This window comes from Coloeus monedula (genome assembly GCF_965178545.1).
Source record: "Coloeus monedula genome assembly, chromosome: 26".
In the NCBI taxonomy this organism is placed as follows: Eukaryota; Metazoa; Chordata; class Aves; order Passeriformes; family Corvidae; genus Coloeus; species Coloeus monedula.
The window spans coordinates 1,905,897-1,924,198 of NC_138806.1; the positions used below are offsets into that span (position 1 = coordinate 1,905,897).

Consider the following 18,302-nt stretch of genomic DNA (forward strand, 5'->3'; position numbering starts at 1 on the left):
CTGAACCCACCCCCAAACCAGTGGTGCCCTGGGGAGCTGCCAAGCACCCATGGGTGCTGCACCCATGGAAGCTGGGGGGATTCATTGGAGCTGCCCTCAAACCTGCCATGGGGACAGAGGAAGGATCCCACTGGGTGTCTCCCACCTGCACCCAGCCTTCCCTAGCCCAGGACAGCAGGGACACAGGAGGGGACACAGAGGTACTTGCATAGGTGACACAGGACCCCAAGCAGGGGGGGATGTGATGGCACTGCCAGGGGGGATGTGATGGGCTCCTGGTCCCCACCGAGGCCCCACAGGTCCAGGCTGGGGTGGGCACAGGCTCTCAGGGTCCTTGGTGCCATGGGGTGTGACAGGGACACGCAGGGACAGGGAGGCGTGGGAGTGCATAGACGGGGTCTTGGCCTTGGTGTGCAGCTTTGGAAACCTTTGGCTGGGCAGGCAGGAGAATCTCGGAGCTCTGGGTGGACAAGGTTCAGGGCATGGCAGGAGGCTGTCCGGGCACTCCTTTCCCAAAAGATCTCGATGGGATGAAGGTTTTCCATGAAAACATTTCCTTTATCTTGGTGGATCCCACGGCACGAGGTGACAGCGGGAGCTGGTGGTGGAGGCACCGGGGTGGGTGGGGAGGCTGAAGCTCCGGGGTGATGCTGTATCCGTATTTCCATGCTTCCAGAGAAAAGCAGCTGAGCAGAGAGGCTGGAAGTGTGGCAGTGGCAATGGAGCATCCGCCGGTGCCCGCAGCCCCACGGGGGAGGCTGAGGGGAAGGAGCCCCAGGAGTCCCAGCAGAGCGGGGTGTGCCAGACACGCTCCGGAGCCGAATCCCCCCCGGATCTTTGGGCGCTGCTGCTCCTCGGTTCAGCACTCGCCCCGTCGAGCAGGAAGGGTTGGAGTCTCCGTGGCTGGGCAGGAGATGGGACAAGGCATCGCTTGCACAAATAGCCCTTGGAAAGGAATCTCGACGTGCTCCCGAGCCCGCGGGGAGGGGCCCTGTTTAACGGAGTCAGGAGCAAACCGGGGGCAAAGAGCCGAGCAGGGGAGAGCCCGAAGCACTCTCGGGGCAGGTGGGAGGGTTTGGCCACTGGCCACCATGTCCCAGTGCTCCAGCACGCCGGCGCCGCAGCATCAGCCTCAACTGTCCCCATGCAGAAAAGTCCCGGTCCAGCGGCCCAGTGGTGACCTTCAGCAGCCGAATGCAACTCATGGCAGTTGGGAACAGGAAAGATTTAAAATATATATAATATATACTTTTATTATTCACCCGTGAAATCCATTATATGCCAATCATGATCTAGTTTCAGCAGTTACATTCCCTTGATCATGTCTTTACGAGGATGCAATTAAACCAAACAAGGAGACGGCTGACGGCAGCGGGGGCGGCGGCTCCAGTCCCCCTCTCCCGGCGCGGGTCCAGCTTTGGCAGAATGGATGAGGGCAGCACCTCGGCAGGCCCGGCTCCTCCACGCTCTCCTGGCAAGGGCTCCCTTACTGCAGCACCAATCCGACCTGGGAGCAATGGAAATGGAGTCAGGACGTGTCCTCTGCTCCGATCCCAGCTCCGCGTGGACGCAGCTGGGAGGGCTCAGTGCTGTCTGTGTGGGTTTCCCCACTGGTTTTGGGATATTTGAGAGCAGCAAAGCCCTGGGTTTGTGGCTGAATGGGCACATGGGCCCTGCCCAGCTCTGATCTGGGGAGGTGACCAATGTTTGGGGTGTGACAAATCCCATCAGGTTATGAGACAGCCTTGATTCATGAGCCAAAGATGTTTCTGAGCTCATGATGAGTAGAGGGATGGAACACCTCTCCTATGAGCTGGGGTTGTTCAGCCTGGAGAAGGCTGCAGGGAGGCCTCAGAGCCCCTTCCAGTGCCTAAAGGGGCTCCAAGAGGGACTTTGGACAAGGGCCTGGAGTGACAGGACAAGGGGCAATGGCTTCTCACTGCCAGATGGGATACTGGGAAGGAATTCCTCCCTGTGAGGGTGGGGAGGCCCTGGCACAGGGTGCCCAGAGCAGCTGTGGCTGCCCCTGGATCCCTGGCAGTGTCCCAGGCCAGGTTGGACGGGGCTTGGAACAACCTGGGACAGTGGAAGGTGTCGCTGCCTGTGACAGGGGTGGAACAAGGTACTCTTTTAAGGTCCCCTCCAACCCAAACCATTTTGTGACTTGGGAGAAGCTGCTTCCCAAGAGCTTGGTCCTGGACATGTCCCTGCACAGGCAGCTGGCACTGCTGGGGACTCTCCAGGATGTGCTGGTGGCTGGTCATGCGCTCTAACCCAGTGGACCCAGAGGCAGCCCCACCACAGGAAGCATTCCCAGCATCAGGCTCTCCCACCCGCCAGCGCTCCCAGGGATTGCTGACACCTCCTGGGGACCTCCCGGGGCATCCTAGGAGGCTCAGCAGGTGAGTGAAGCTGTTTTAGGGCACATAGGCTTGTGCCCAGAGACAGACCTGGCTTCACACCAGGGAATCAAAGCCCTGTGACTGCCATCAAGGCATTAATTAGCTGTTAAGGCATTAATTAGCTGTGATGTAGCTGGGCAGTTTCTGGTTCTCAAGCACCATCCTCTGCAAGGTGACTGTGGACTGGAGAGATGCTGAATCACGTCTTTGGGGTGGAGGGACAGTAGCAAGCAGGTGCTGCCTCAGAATGGCCCAGGGCAGGCAGAGCGGGCTGCAGCACAGCTCTGGGAGCAGGTCAGTGGGGAACAGGCTGCTGGCCCTCCAGGCTGCTGGCCCTGAAGACAAATGACATCCTGGGATCCCGTGGCTCAGCCCCCTGCATGTGGTGGCAGAGCTCCTTTGTCACAAGTCCTGCTCCAGCCTGTCTGTTCTCCCCAGAGGGGTGGCTGCTTCTCCCACCCCACCAGGACAAACTGGCACCCAGGGCTGTGCAGTGACAGCCGGGTCCTGTGTGGGATCACAGGCAATTGTCACAACCCCCAGTGTCACATCCCTCTGCTGTCTCCTCTGTGCCTGGCCTCCTTCCTCAGAGAGAAGAGGTTGGTGTGAGGGGAAGGACTGAACCTGCACTAGTCCAGGAATAAAATTAGCTTTGGAAGATGAGCATGGGGAGGATTTTCCCCAGGGACACGCTCTGTGCAGGCACAGGGGGATGGCACAGGGAGCTGACACTGGATTCACCCATCACCGTGTGTGACACTGCGAGGGCACCGGCTGGGCTGGGAATGCCAAGGTGTGGGTGACACCAAACTCATGTCCCCAGGGCTATGGGGATGAGACCCCTCCTCACAGCACTGACCTTCTCTGGTGCCATGCTGGGACACTTCCAATTGTACAGGTAATACTGCAGGTTCCCGTCCCCGATCCCGAACTTCAGCTTCTCCAGGAAGGTTTTGTTTTCCATGAGATCCAGTGCATTGAAGACGTCAAATCCTTTCTGCACAGGGAATACATGAAGCCATCAGTTCCTGCTTTTGGGCTGGGGAGCTCCTCCCACCTGTGAGCAGCCTGGCCCCCTCTCCTGCCCAGCTTTGAACCCCAGAAAAAGGGAAGAGCTCAGCCTTGGTGTCCCCAGCCTCAAACCAGCTACTACAGGACTGTTTGCTGTAGGACATGAGTAACACCCTGAGCTCAGCCCACCACGAGCTGCACGGTTCAGGGCACCTCTGCATCCCTCTCCTGGGTGGCAGATCCTTTAGGATTTGGATTTCTACAGCCCTGGGAACAAGCCCTTCCCTCAAACCCAAGGGTGGCGAGCCTGCAGCAAGCTGCCCAGTGAGTTTCCTGGTGAGCTCCTGGTGAGCTGCCCAGTGTCCCACGGTGCCAGCACATCCCTGCCATCCCTCACCGACTTGGCGAGGATGAGCGCGTCACTCATGAGGTCGATGAGAGGCGTCTTGGTGTGAACGTTGTAGAAGGAATAAGCAGCTTTCAGGCTCTTGTGAGTCGGGTGGTTCATGATGGTGGAGGGCAGCGTGTAGAAGCTCAGGAAGTCTGTCACCTCTCCTGGGGCACTCTGGAAGGCAGAAGGGACATCACAACATGTCAGGCTGGCATAAAGCCTGGCCAGAGCCTTAGAGGGGCTCTGCCAGTTGGAGTGATGGGTGCAGGGAGACTCAGGGTATCTCAGGATGGAGGCACCATCCTCCAGCAAACTCCCATCCCGGAGGGGCATGGAGCCCCTTCCTGATCACTCCCACAGCTCCAGTGGAGACAAAAGTGCAGGAAAACACCCCTCCCATCCTGCTCCTGCCCCTCACCTCTACCACAAAGGTGTCGATGATGTTCTCCTGAGGTAAGAACCAGTGCTCCACCTCCTCTCGGCTCATCACAGGGGTCAGGTGGAACTGCTTCAGGTACTCGGTCAAGAGCTTGTGCACAGCAGAGATGTCCTTGTGCTCCATGGGCCGCAAGCCGGGAGTCTTGGGAGTCTACAGAAAGTGGGACAAGTTGTTTAGTTGCTTGCACAGTGGTTTTCATCACCCAAGGGCTCTCCAGCAAGCAGCACAGAGATGCTCTCTGCTTAGATCAGCCCATTTTCAGCCCCCCAGCCCTGCGTGCCCAGCAAAGGATGGATGTGATTGGCCGTGACACCAATGGCAAAGATCGCAGAGAGCACAGCATGTCCCAAATCCCCAAGCACCAGGTCAGGTCCCACTAATGACACAAACTCTCTGCTTCCCTCCAGGTTCCTGTTCCCCCCCACAGCGGGCATGCGCTGGGAGATGTGTCCCAGGCTCCACAAGATGTTACTCCTAGTTGGCCTCAATTACTAATCTAGGGTTGGGATGGCTCAGCAAGTCCAGATCCGTTTTAGGGCTGAGTTTCTGTGCAAAAACCAGTAGCTCCAGCCCAGCAACTGCTGCCTGTGTGGCTGTGGGAGGCAGGAGCTGGGAGCTGCCCAGCATGAAAGCAGCACTTTCCACCCCAAGGGGCAGCTCTGGCTGACTGAAAGGAGCCAACAAGGTCGGGGAAGGTGGTGGCAATTTTAATGCATTGTTTGTTTTTTTCTCTTCCATCTCCAGCTGGGGAACTTCCCCAGCAGGACAACTGCAGTGCCAGAACTGATCAGTGTGACTGAAGAATGAGGGACTAATCCAATCCAAGGTCACACCGAGGCTGTGTTTGGACAGATGAAGGCTGTCACATCTGCCTGCTTGTTTAACCAGGACGACAGGCTGTGACTCACCAGCAAACAAAAGCTCACAGGGTCCTCTAACTGCAAGAATTTGCCCTTAAAATGCAGGTACCCAAGCAAAAATACATAAAGATTAAATAAAGCACAACTGCTTGACAGAGTCATTTACTACATGGAACAAACCCTGGCTCTCCAGGCAGAGGACGTGACCTCGACCAGGATGTTTGTGCCTCTCCCCCTGCCCAGCAAGGAGCAACCCCTGAGCTCTGCTCCCAGCTGGCACCCACCTCGGGCAGCCGGTAAAGCTTCGTGGTACGTTGCATAGTCATGTTCCTGCTCAGGTGGGAAAATTTGACCTCGATGAGTTTCCGAGGATTCAGGGAGCGGTGCCAATACCTGCAGAAACACACTGGCAGTGGGAGACTCGTTCTGGGGCAGCGGGGCGGCCGCGGGGCACGAGGTTCCCATGGCTGCTGTGAGGGCAAGTGAGAACATCAGGCCAGCAGCTCCCCACAGAGAGAAACACGGTTCTGAAGTGCTTGTGCTGCCAAAGCCTCCTCTCCTGTGTTACATGAGCAGCTTTAGCAAAGCCACTGCACTTAATCCTCGAAGGACAGCGTGGGAGGAGAAACCTGGGCTGGGATCACTCTTTCCTGTCCCGGGGAATCCCACACACACTACTGGCCACAGAGGGGACCTCGGGAAGGGAAGGTCTGCACACAGAAATCTTGGGACAGCCACAGACACTCACCTGCAAGTCCCCACAGGCTTTGGCAGCACCACTCCCGCAGTGTAAACAGCCTGGAAGATCCCCTCCAGATGCACCCTCCTCGTGATCTCACGGATCAGAACCGGAGCCACCCGTTTCGAGCGCAGCTTTTTGTGGACACACAGGAAGTTTATCTCCACCATCTTCTTCTCTCTTGGGCAAGAAACAATGCAGAGCATGAGGCTTGACTGTCCTGACCTGGGAGGATCAGACCAACGCCCCGGGCAAGCTACCTCCAAACCCTCTCAAGGGAATGAGGAATCAAGGCCTCAGGGAAGAGGCAGGGGCTGGGTTTGGAGAACCCTCCCTTAAGCTGTTACCCCGGGATTCCCACAGAAAAAGGTCTGAATCCGTGTCAGGGCAGGGTCAGGTTGCACATTACCGAAAGGTTCTTCCCCCAGAGAGTAGCTGGGCACTGCTCAGGGAATCTCCTGGGAAGAGGCTCCCCAGGGAATGGTCAAAGCCTCAAGGCTGCCAGAGCTCCAGGAGAGTTTGGACAACACTCTCAGGCACTGGGTGGGATTGTTAGGCTACCCTGTGCAGGGCTAGGAGTTGGACTGGATGATCCTTGGAGATCCCTTCCAGCTCAGGATATTCTATGATTCTCTATCTCCATCTAGCCCTGGATGATTTCTGTAAGCCAGAGCTCTAAGTTAACCTAACTCGTTGAGGAAAACATCCTTCACAGTGGTTAACTACAAGATGCTCCTACCCAGAACCTCCCTGCCAATCTTAAATATCCCCCATCTTCCTCTCCAAGCAGCAAAACGTCTCCAAAGCTGAAGGGTGCAGGTCTGACTGTGGGCTGGGGAAGACAATGTAGCCAGACCCCCTGAGCACTTCCAGAAAGCCCCAGGTGTCAGCAAGGGGCAGGGTGAGAAACGCAGCAGAGCAGCACTCACGTGTCATAGATGTGGATGGTGGCTGGAATCGCGCTGATAAATCCCACCAGCTTCTTGCTGGAGACCACTCGGACCCCACAGTGCCACTGGGGCAGCCAGCCTGGAGGACGCAGTGCCCTGGGGAGGGGACACACCTCAGCAGTCACCTCCCATCCAAGGTCCCTGGTGTACCTGCTCCTGCCTCCCACCCTGCCCTGGGACTCCCTGTGTCCTGCTCACAGCAGGAGGATGAGAGGGTGACAGTGATGTGACAAGGACTGTTGGGATCTGGGGCAATTCCTGCACCCCACGGCCAGTCCTCACTAGGGACACAGGAGGAAGTCCCTGTTCCTCGATTCAGGAATACCCTGAAGAAACAGCAGCTCTGCTGCAATAGGACTCCAAGGGTAATTGCTGCCAGCTGCCTTCATCCCACAGCTCCAGGGCACTGAGGAATTCCTCAGCTATTGGGATTTTCACAAACACTTGAGGGATCAAACCAAAGAGGAAAAAAGTCCACTTTTAAGCTCCCAGATCTCGAAGGAGCCCGAGGCAGGCAGGGCTGGGTGACAGACCCTCTCACTGTGTCCCTGTACACAGTGACAGATGGGGAAGGGACGTTTCAGGATGAAGGGAGATGGGATAAGCAAAGGCAGCTGCAGCCCTGTCACCAGGATCAGGCTTGTCAGCATCCCACACCCTCTGCTCTGCACTGCTGGTGCCACTCACCACAGCAGGAACTCGGGCGAGTAATCGAACCGGAACATGTTGTCATCGTCCTCCACGTAGTTCTCGTTGAGCAGCGTGTAGAGCTCCTTCAGCTGCAGCAGCACAGAGCACAGGGGTTAAGGAGGTTACTCAGCCATCACCTGCCCCCAGGCAGGACCCTGAACACTTGGTGTGTGGCCACAGCACTGGGGCACCATGTGCAGCCATGTCCCTGCTCCTGGCACATCCCCCTGCTCCTGGACCAGTGCCACACAGAGCAGGGGCAGCAGCAGGACACGGGTAAGCCCCGTGTCATTTCCCAGGGAGGTGGGTCATGCTCTAAAGGGTCTTCCTAAGGGAAAACTCCTGGCTTCAGGCATCTGTACAGCCCCTTGAAGAAACCAGGCCAAGCTGGCCAATCTGGGATGGGTAAAAGGGAACTGCAGTGGAGGGAGTCAGACCCATCCAAGCCCAAGGAGATAGTGTGACAGAGCCAGAGAGTTGCCTGCTGTGGTGAAGGACACATTTCCATCCCCAAAACCATCTCCAATAGTCCAAGCATTGAACTGCCATCCGAGACACTCCCAACACGCGCGTGCCGAGCTGCCTGTACTCACCACACCTCTATCCCCCAGGTCCAGGGCATCCCAGGTGAAGCCCTGGGGCAGGGTGTACGGCTCCTGGCGGATATTGTCCTTGTCCGGCTCCACCGGACCGTGGGTGTTCACCACTTCTCCTGCAGGACAGAGCACGCAGCCATGAAGAAGTTCTCTACTGTGTGAGGCCAAGCCTCCCCAACACCTCAGTCTGGTGGGCAACGTGCCTCACATCTCCCACCCCTGGAGTGGCAGACAGGGACTGTCACTTCACCCACCCAGTTTGGGATATGACAATGGGCAGGGAATCAAAACTCCTTCCAGGGCAACAGTGGAGCCCATTGGGTGACCAAACACAAGCCACAGCTACACCCTCCAGCTCCACACGTGATCCTGATCTTTCCCCCTCCCCACAATCCCAGCCTGGGCCAGCACTTTCCCATGAGCCCCTTCACGGGATGGTGATCCCTGCCAGCTCTGGCCACTGCCACTTGGCAAGTGTCAGGGTTTCCTGCCCACTGTGTCTAAAGAAGAGCTGCAGTGAACAACACAACTTTTGTTGTAAAACCACTGACTCCTAAAGGCCCTGATTCAGCCAGGAGATGTCGGCTCAAGCTCCGGCTTTCTCGGGGATGTCGGTCCAGCAGCATCACTTCAGTGCTGCCAAGAAAAGTGAGTTGTGCTAATTAGGAATTCCCTTAAAAAGGCATTGAAAAGGTTTCCAAGCAATGGGGAGGTGATGAAAGCCCAGAGCAAAAACTTCCCCCATCACACCCACCCCAGGCAGCTTCCAGAAACACTCACCCCTGGCCGCCCTCTCTGTTTTGAACAGGTGCTGAACTGCTCTGAGATCTGGCCCCAAAAATCCCACAGCACTTCTGTTATCCAGCCCTAAATAGCCCCATGTCCATAATGCTGTGTGCCAGAGCCTGCCAGCACCACGAGGAGCGCTGGGACACGGGGAGTGGCTGGCAGCCAGGCACAGCCAGGGCACAGCCACCACCATGGTGTTGGGAGGAATGAGCTGCTTTGTGCCTCCCACTCCCCAGGAGACACCTTCCACCCTTCCCCCAGGGTTTTCCCAAGCAGAAATGATGTCTCCCATGTCCAGCATGCTCAGCAAAAAGGGCAAATGCAAGACCAGGCTCTGTTGTCTCACATGACCATGTGTGCCATCTCACAGTGATTTTCCCAACTTAAAGCTGAGACTATTGCTCCCAGGAAAGTTTTTGAAACCCAAAAATGTTTCAGAGTGGTGTGGACATCATGGAATGGGAATCAAAACACTGCATCTGCAGCAAAAGAGACACAACCCCATGAGGGGAAATACTGAAAAGCAGCAAATTTGAAGCCATGACCAGTTATGGATAAATCTAGAAAGTGTGGGTTTGTCTCATTCCCTAGTTCCCCTGAGCTCTGGGGGATGGAGATGAGGAGAGACTAAAGTCTCTCATCCCAGGCACCCCAATCAGCCTGGGAATGAGCACCTTCCAGCCAGGCAGCTCTCCTGTCACTTCTGCTCTGAGAGCTCCTGCCACGGTGTCAGCAGCAGATCACTGCCACAGGCTGTCAGGAGCAAGAGGAAGGGCTGGAACAAGGACTAGAGCTGGGAAGCACTGCTGGGATGGTCACAGGGGAAAGAGGGGACCAAGAGATGGGGCTTCCCATCCTTAGATGCTCATGGCAGCTTGGGGTAGAGATGCTTTGGTGTTTGTGCTTCCCCTCCCCAGGCTCAGCTGCAGCTCCTGCTTGCGCAAGAGAGGGATGTGAGCCCAGTAAACCAAGGACGTGGCAGCTCAGCACATGGAGCTGCTTCCCAGAGCTGCTCCCATCACTATCTGGCCCTGACTCACCCCAAGTCACCTTCCCCACCAAGGATCCCTGTCTGGGAAACTCCAGGAAGGGGAGAGCTGGACAGCTCTGAGTCCATAGGATGTGGCAACACCACACGTGAAACTTGGGTACAGGGGGCTGGGGAGACCCAACTCCAAGGCTAAGGACCGGGATGAAGGAATGCACAAATGCAGGAGGCATCAGGTCTGATGTCAGAAGTGGTTCCTTGTCCCTCTGTACTCCTCAAAGTGCTTGCACAGCTCTCCAGATCCTCCTCATCCACTCAGCCCCTGATGCTGAATGGTGGAGAAGTGGTTTTGATGCCTTTGAAGCCCAGGCCAGGCAGGGACTCACTTGGTGGCCACAAATGAGCATCTCCAGGCTCCTTGGAGCAGCATGGGGACCACAAGGCCTCTCCCAGGGCCCACAGGATGTTGAGGGGCTGCACATACCTAGCTTGGGCACTGGCTGTGTGTCCCAGAACTGGTAGCTCCTCTTGCTGGCTTCCTCCATGGTTTTGGCAGGGCCCTGACCTACAGAGAAGAGCTCGATGGCTTTTTGAATCTCCTGGATCCTCTCAGCGGGTAAAGAGTTCACCTGAGGGCAGAAAAAGAGGGTGGAAAGCAAAATGAGTAAGCTGAGCCACCAGGTCTGTATGTGGGCTCCTCATTAGGGGAACCTGGAGCTGATCCAGGGTGGGTGCTGCCAGGAAAGGGAGAGCAGGCAGGAACCTCCCTTCCCACCCTCAATCCTTGACAGAATGGATGAACCCTTTCATCAACCACCTGCCACTCACCCAGACCTGGTTTCTAGGCACTCCTAGGACAAAGGGGATGGAAGGACTTTCTAAAAATGCTTTAAGCTTCAGTTAAGTGGGTGCTGTGAACCCCAGGAGCAAACCTCCCCACCTGACATCCTGCAGAGACAGATGGATCAACCCACACCCAGCACTCGGGATTCCTTCAGTGGCTTTTCTTTCTCACTGTTCAGCTTCCTCCCTCTAATCAGTATCCACAAACTGCAGCTTCCAGAGGAGTCCCTGGACACCACAGACTGGGACAAGGCAGAGAGGTTGAGTCAAGATGAAAGACACTTTCATCCTCCTCTTCCTCAGGGTGGATGGCTCTGCACTGAATTCCCAACCCCAGCTCCTCTCTGATCCCTGAGGAATTTAGTTTGAAAAACGCAAAGCCCCAGTTTAAAGCTCTGCACAGTCAGTTGGACAAAATATTCAAAATATTTGGACAGGAACTGGGCATCAGACAGAAAACAGCCTCTGCTGATTGTGTCCTCTGCCACAGGACCAGAGGGGACAAGAGGGCCATGTGTGTCCCATGCTGCTTCCCAAATCACTGGCTGCTGGAGAGGATCAGGCAAAGCCCAGAGGAATAAGATAGTCCTTGCTTTCCCCAGCTACTGCTCCTGTGATCATCAAGCAAAAAATCGACACCATCAGATGTCACCCCTGTGCTGCTGCAGGCAGGACTCGGAGCTGGCAGGTGGCAGCTCCTGCCTGTGACAGGCAGCTGGTGTCTGGGAACAATAACGTGGAGGCGCCAGTCTGACCCTGGAACTGCCTGGGATATCCAGCCAAGGACTGCATTATCCCCAGAGTGCTCTGCAAACACCTTCTGCACCAACAGGAATTCCCACACATGGAGCCAGACTGGGAAATCACTCTAAATCTGAAGTTTTTTGAGCAGTCAAGTGCCTAAAACCAGGGCTGGGAACTCTTTCCTTGCCCTAAGTGGCACTGGAGTGGTTCAGGATGGGGCTGGCTGTTGTGGGGGGCTGGGATTCCGGGAAGGGGTCGGTCACCTTCACCGGCTGGTCCTGAGCCTGGTCGGGCTGGTCTCCTCCTCCTTTCTCTTTCTTCCGCTTGGGTTTCTTTTTCTTCTTTTTGGCTCCGCTGTCATTTGCTGGACTCAGGCCCCTGGGGAACAAAAGAAACATCATTGGAGCCTTGGGGTTTTCTTTTGGGAGAACATTTGTTTGGTTTCTGAGGCACTCTAAAGAAAATACAGGCTCCCTGCTGAGTCCAAGTCTCCAGGAAGGGGAATACTCCACGCACAGAGCGTGCAGCCAAGCACCCACCCCACGGCACAGAACTCCCTGTGAGCTCCCAAAAAGGGACCAGCACCAACACCTCCCACCCCACAGGTTTGCTCAGAGATGGGGACTGAGCCCTGTGCTGCAAGAGATCACATCCCCACTGTCACATCACCCCACTCTGCCACCCACGCCCAAATCCACCCTGTGGAGTGGTGGGATGCCCAGCTTTGGCTTTCTCCACCTCTCCAAGCCCAAGGATAGATGTGGAAGCAGCAAACACTGGTCCAGCTCCAGGGATAAGGCCCCACAGCAGGTCCTGGCACCACAGAGAGGTCGGTGGCCAAGGACACTGTGCCAAGTGTCACCTCACCTGCAGAGATGATGCTCTACGGAGACGAGGCTGTTTATTGGAAAATTATTATATTGTTATGCTGGAGCTGGAAAATTGAGACTGAGGAGCAAATCTCTGGGAGTGCAGGGTGGGAAGTACCTACACCAGGGCACAGCTCCTCCTTCCACAGATGCAGGGCAGCCCTGGACATCCAGATCACGACCATTCCCAAACAGCTGCTGGTGTGAAACCCCTCACTGAGCCTGGCCTTTGTTCCAGCAGCATCCTGATGCCAAAACACAGGAGAGATGCCTCCTCCCAGCATGGCAGATGGGATCTCATGATGATGAGCTCATGATCCCGCATGGGATGACGTGGCACAGGACAGGCATGGGGGAGCTGGGACGCCCCAAGCTTGGAGGGAGCCTCCAAACAAGGCCACAGCCTCCAAGGGGTCAGGGCTCAGGGGGAAATTCGATCCTGGAGAGGCTGGAGCAGGTCTGAGAGGAGGGATGAAAGGTGAAAGGGAGGGACAGGGCCAGGAGAGCTCTGCCAGCTGCCAACACATGAGGGGTCTCCTGCAAAGCAAGCTGGGGGACAGCGGGTGCCAGGACATGGCTCAGCTCTGTCCTGTCCCTCAGAGCTGCCAAGAGGGGTCAGGATACAGCCAGTGCATTTGTACTCTACAACAGAGGTTCCCTTCCTTGCACCCCAAAACAACTCTCACAGCAGGGACAACCCCACAGATCTGACCTGCCCAGAGGCACTGGCCTGGAATCTCCCCACAAAAGCATTGCTCACTCCCAGAGCAGTTTAATGTCTTTACCAAACACAAGATAGTGGTGAAGAGGGTGGAGCAGGAAAAAAAAGAAGAAACGTGCTGGAAAATATGTTGGAGCAGCATCCAACTGTTTATTTCAGCACGGCCAGAACAAGGAGGGGCTGGGAGGAGAACAGAGCTTGAAGAAATGCAAGTGCAAGGTGTCCCTGCCCATGGCAGGGGGTTGGAAGTGGATGATCCTCCAGGTCCCTTCCAACCCAACCATTCTAGGCAATCCCTGGGCAGAGCAGCAAGAGGGTTATGAAACTAGGGAAAAGTGGACGGAGAAACGTTTTTTGAGGGATGAAGCTGGGAGGTGCCTGTGGATGTAGCACAGAAAGCCAACGTGATGGGCTGCATTGTCCTGGGGAGCAGAGAAGGATGGTTTGCAGGACACAGAGCTGCTGGGCTGGGGAAGCTTTTCCTCTGGATGAAACCTGAACAGCAGCAGAGACTCTGCAGACAGCACATGCAGGGGAAAAGGACTCCCATCTATCAGCAGAGCCTGCGTGGAACACCAGGAGATGGGAAGCACTCCTGGTGTGGGAACAAGCACTGGCTCAAGGTGAGCTGCTCCACAAAAGGAGGTAAAGAGAAGCCCCCACCTCTTCTCCAGAAGAGCATGAAGGAGAGCAGAGAGAGGAGCAGGAGCAAAGCCACAGCTCTGAGGACGAGCAGCTCCAAGGAGCAGCAGCTCCAAGGAGCAGCATCCTGCGGCGCTGCTGAACCATCCCTGGAGGGAATCTCACCTTCCCTCCCACTGCCAGGAAAGGGCTTTGCCTCCACCCGGGAGATGCTGCTTGGACATGACAGCAGCAGCAATCCCAGCACAGGGCTGCTGACACCACTATTGATTTTAGTGACAAATGTGTGATGGCTTTTTCAACTCTCTGGGGAGGAGCAGATCCTGGCCATGCTGAAGTCCTGGGATGAGCAAAGCCACCTTGGAGCTGCATTAAACACATCCAAACCGTTTCCTATCAATTTTAACACCACAAACTGACAGCACCAGGAGAGTTCTTGAGCACACCCCAAGGGCTGGCGCTGGAAGTTGCCCCTTCCAAAGGAGATGGACACGTGTTCCCAGCTCACCTGCACATTGGGATGCTGCAGGTGTCAGTTGTGACAGACAAAATGCTCCCCTCATACTCTGTCGGCATCGCTTTGCTTCATAAATCAGAGCTGCCAACTCCCAGCTTGGTGCTAATGAGCTTGGCCCGATCACGCCAGGCTCACAGGTGAAAGCGCTGAGAAAATTCCTCCCTGATTTATGAGCAAAGCTGGCGTGACCTGGAAGAAATCAGGGTGGCAGAAGGTGGGATGAGATTTTGTATTCCAGGTGGCATGGCCTGGGGAAGGGCCCTGCTCCAGCCAGGAGATGAAAACCAATCCAGCAGAGGAGTCACTAGCACGTAGAAAAATGATGGAAAACCCAAAGCTCCCACTTGCTACACCCAGAGAAGCAACAATTACAGGTATTTTCTATTTTAAATCTATTTAGGAAAGCAAATATCTTTTTTCTCCAGGGTAACTGCACCTCTCAGACATTCCCCAAATTAATGACAATTCCCCAACAGTGTCCTGGGACAAGCCACCACCATCCAAAATCTCAACTACTGCAGCTGGCCTGACCCACGAAGCCGAGAGGGCTGGAGCAGGAAGGGTGAGCTGCCAGCCCAGCTCACATCCAACAGCCCACGGCCTTCCCAGCTGCACTTAACGCCTTTTTCCTCCCATATCCCTTTGCATTCCAAGGTGCTTTGAGAGGTGAGGTAGCTGGACAAGGGTGCCCTGGCTGCACTGTGCAACACACCTCCCGATTCCCTGTGGGATCACCATGGTCTCTTTTCTGGCTAAGGAAAACACTTTTCCCTACTTCTGGGAAAGGCATCCCCACCCCACATCATGGCCATTCACAGCACTACAATCCCTCCTTTCCATTACCAGGCAGCTCCTTGAGCTGAAAGCAAAGGCTCCAGCACCAACCACTGCCCAGAATACAACCCCCATAACCTGAGTGATCTTGAAAACTGATTTTTGGAAGCACCTAAAGACAGCGGCTGGGCTTGTTCAGAGTGAGACCTGCTCAGACTGACTGTGCTCCACCAGCTCAGCCCCTCTAGAGGCTGAAAAACACCAGACACATCCAGCAACAAACTGGTGCTCAGCATCCACTGATCTATCCCCTGGATCCATGGGTGTTCCCACCGTATTCCCAAACTTGAGAGAGGAAGCACAAGGGGAACAATTCCAGCCCTGGGCAGTTCCCTCAGCCTGCTGGGAGGCTGAAAGGAGTCAGATGAGCAGGAGTAGATCCCTGCTCCTTATTTAGGTGCTGGAAAATCCTTCTGCCAACCCGGGAGCTAATCAGGCACGGTGCTTAGGCTGTAATCTCTGTAATCTCGTTAGGGGCCGTGGCAGGGAGGGAGGGAGGGAGGATCTCCAGATGGCAAAGCTCAGCTCTCGGAGCCCAGTGTGCCACCACTGTGCTCCCTACACCTACAACTGAATCCCACATGTGGGAGCTCAGTGCTTGTCCCAGGAACACCTTCTCGTGGCTCACTGCAGGCAGGGATCACCACATCGACAGCTGCCCCTCTGGAAAAGCCCCTCTGCCCCCTCACACCCCATCAGGCAACAACCCAGCTGTGCCACAGGGCGCTCCCAAACTCCTTCTGTCTCAAACAGCTTCCCCAGATGGTTTTGACAACAATGGAACCGTTTCACAGGACTGGGACGCTCCAATCCTTGGTGTCACCGCTGCTCTTGATGCCTGTGAGGTGACAAATCCCACCAGGCTGAGCCCATGCAATGTTCCTGCCTCTCCAGAACCAGGGAATAAACCCTCCCCAGCCACCAGGGACGCAGTGGAAGCTCCCTCCACACAAAGGGAAATATGAAAAATAACGAAGTGGGATTATTTTCTTTGGAAAATCAACTTGGACAGCCACAGCAGAGAGCAGTGCAGCCACTTCCCAGTGCTGACACATGACTGAGGCTGAGGAAACTCAATTCCTCTTTCCTGTCCTTAAAAGGAAAGGAAGTATTGCTTTCACTCAGGAATACTTTTATGTTTTAAACCTCAGTGCCAAGATCTGGTGACTCCCAGCACAAACTGGCACGGGCAGGGCTCCGAGTGTGGCTCTACAAACCCTGGCAGCTCAAAGCCCTTCCCCTGCCCTGTTTTTGGGGACATTGTCACTGGCGTGACCGGAAACACTCCCGCACCCCAGCGTAATGAGACGGTATGGAATCAACGACTCTGCATCCAGAAGGAAAACCATCCTCTTTCCCACTGCTTGGTCTCTCCCTGGTGGGTCCCTGCTGGGTTTTGGGGGTACAGGAAACTTGCCAGAGAGCTCCAAAGCCTCCCTGCCTCATGCTCCTTATGGCTTTTGGTGTTATTACCCAAGATATCCACACTATTTCCTACTGGATAGTCCCCAGGCTGCTTGTGGTATTCCAGCTCCTCGAGGTGGCCAGAGTGATGCCCACGCCAGGATCTGAGGAGGGCTCCCAAACACGCCTTTTCCTGGCAAAGGGCAGGAGGAACCGCTGGGCTGGGGAACAGCGGTGATTGAGCACCGTGTCTCTTCTGCTCGGCTCTGGCTTCCACAAACCTAATCATGTCAGAGGGAAAGAAAATAAAAATCTCCCCCAGCACGGCTAAACCGATTAAACTGAGACACGGTGCCACACCCGGGAGGCAAATAAAATATAAATGGGCAGCTGTGCTGTCATAAAAAAAGCCTCTGTGATATTTCTTGTGTGACCTTTTATTCGCTCCGGTTCCTGGACAGGCAGGATTGCCTATGGAAAGCTGCTGATAGAGGGAGAAGGGCTCTCCAAGCCCATGGCCTCTGCTCTGCAGGGGTGGGCAAGAAGCACCAGGTGAGCAGGAGGAGCCCAGTGAGGCTCAGGTGCGGGAAGAACAAAGTGCAAACCCTTCAGAAACCTCTGGAAAGCCACACGTTGACATTCCCATTCCCAGACGAAATGAGGATGAAGCCTCTCCCGCAAATCCCAGGCATGGGGAGGCAGCTCTGCACCGTATTAATTAACGCAGTGAGCAATGAGGGTGCTACGTTAAGCATTCCAGCTCTTCCCTACTGAGATAAGGATGTGCCTCGCTGCCTGTGCTCGCTCCCTGCCTTGTTGTTGTTATTCCACCATTCCATACCCCTGGAGGCTGCGCTCCTCCAACCACGAGACAATGTAGGCAGAGCTTTGCAAAACCCTGGGCTGCGTTTAGGATAACGACGGGATGAGTGTACAGAAGCCCGGGATTATTCCAGGGCACGGGGATGCCACATGCTCCGGAAAGCAGGATCACGCATCCAACCGTGCCATCACCCTGGGTGTCACCGCGGCGACGGAGATGCCAGGAATGGGCTGAGGCTCGTGCGGGAGGGCAGAGGGAATGTGGGGAGAAACACCCTAACGCAAGGCCACGAAGAGCTGCTCACTGGACTTATTTCTGCCCGGAAAAGGCGCTCGCGGCCCCGTCCCGGCCGCCCCGCAGCCGTCACCCATCCACGCCGCGGCCGCGCCCGGCCCCGCTGAGCGCCGGACACGCTCCCGCAGCGGGCGTGAATGGGCACCGCCCCCCCGCCAGACTGACGGGCGCCTCGACCAATCGCTGCCCGGGATGCTGCCCAGCGACCTATCAGCGTACCCGAGGGGCGGGGCGGCTCGCACTTCCCGGCCGCTCCTCGCCTCAATGGGCCCGGCCGCCGCCGCGGCACGCGGTCCCGGCCGCCACTCACCCCCGGTTGGAGCCATGCTCCGCCTCGTTCTCGCAGTCGCTGCAATGCTCGTGGTCGTTCTCCTCCGCCGCCGGCCGCGGAGGCCTCGCTGGTGGCCGCCTCACTGCTGTCTCACTGTCGTCCGCCATCTTGAACGGGGCCTCCGCGCGTGCCGCACCCCCGCAACAAAGCGCGCCGCGATTGGGCGGTGGGCCGCGGGGCATGCCGGGAGTGGTAGTCTGCGTGGGCATGCGGGGGCCGGGCTGTGCCGGGGCTGGGACTACGATTCCCGTCGATCTCTGAGGGTGTCCAGGGGCGGGGCGCCGGTGGCGGGAGGGTCCCCTCACACCAGAGCAGCCGTGTGGATGCCCCGAGTGACGGAGAGCCGCGGCCCGTCCCCGTGCTCGCCCATCCCCCGAGGCCGCGGTGCTCGCCTCTCCGCCCGCTTCCTGCTTGAGGGGGGTGGG

At 56.4% G+C, this 18,302-nt stretch overlaps 1 protein-coding gene across 1 annotated transcript; it reads right to left on the bottom strand.

The window, feature by feature from the left end:
* Positions 1 to 20: 20 nt before the first annotated feature.
* On the bottom strand, positions 21 to 18,269 carry NMT1 (N-myristoyltransferase 1). Its single transcript, XM_082297480.1, has 12 exons — positions 17,857 to 18,269; positions 11,706 to 11,820; positions 10,340 to 10,484; positions 8,076 to 8,194; positions 7,480 to 7,571; positions 6,772 to 6,888; positions 5,852 to 6,022; positions 5,388 to 5,496; positions 4,223 to 4,393; positions 3,811 to 3,978; positions 3,262 to 3,399; positions 21 to 1,507 (listed from the first exon to the last, which is right to left on the bottom strand). The coding sequence occupies exons 1-12, from the start codon at positions 18,084 to 18,086 to the stop codon at positions 1,487 to 1,489; spliced, it is 1,596 nt and encodes a 531-aa protein (XP_082153606.1). The 5' UTR covers positions 18,087 to 18,269; the 3' UTR covers positions 21 to 1,486.
* Between the last annotated feature and the right edge of the window lie 33 nt (positions 18,270 to 18,302).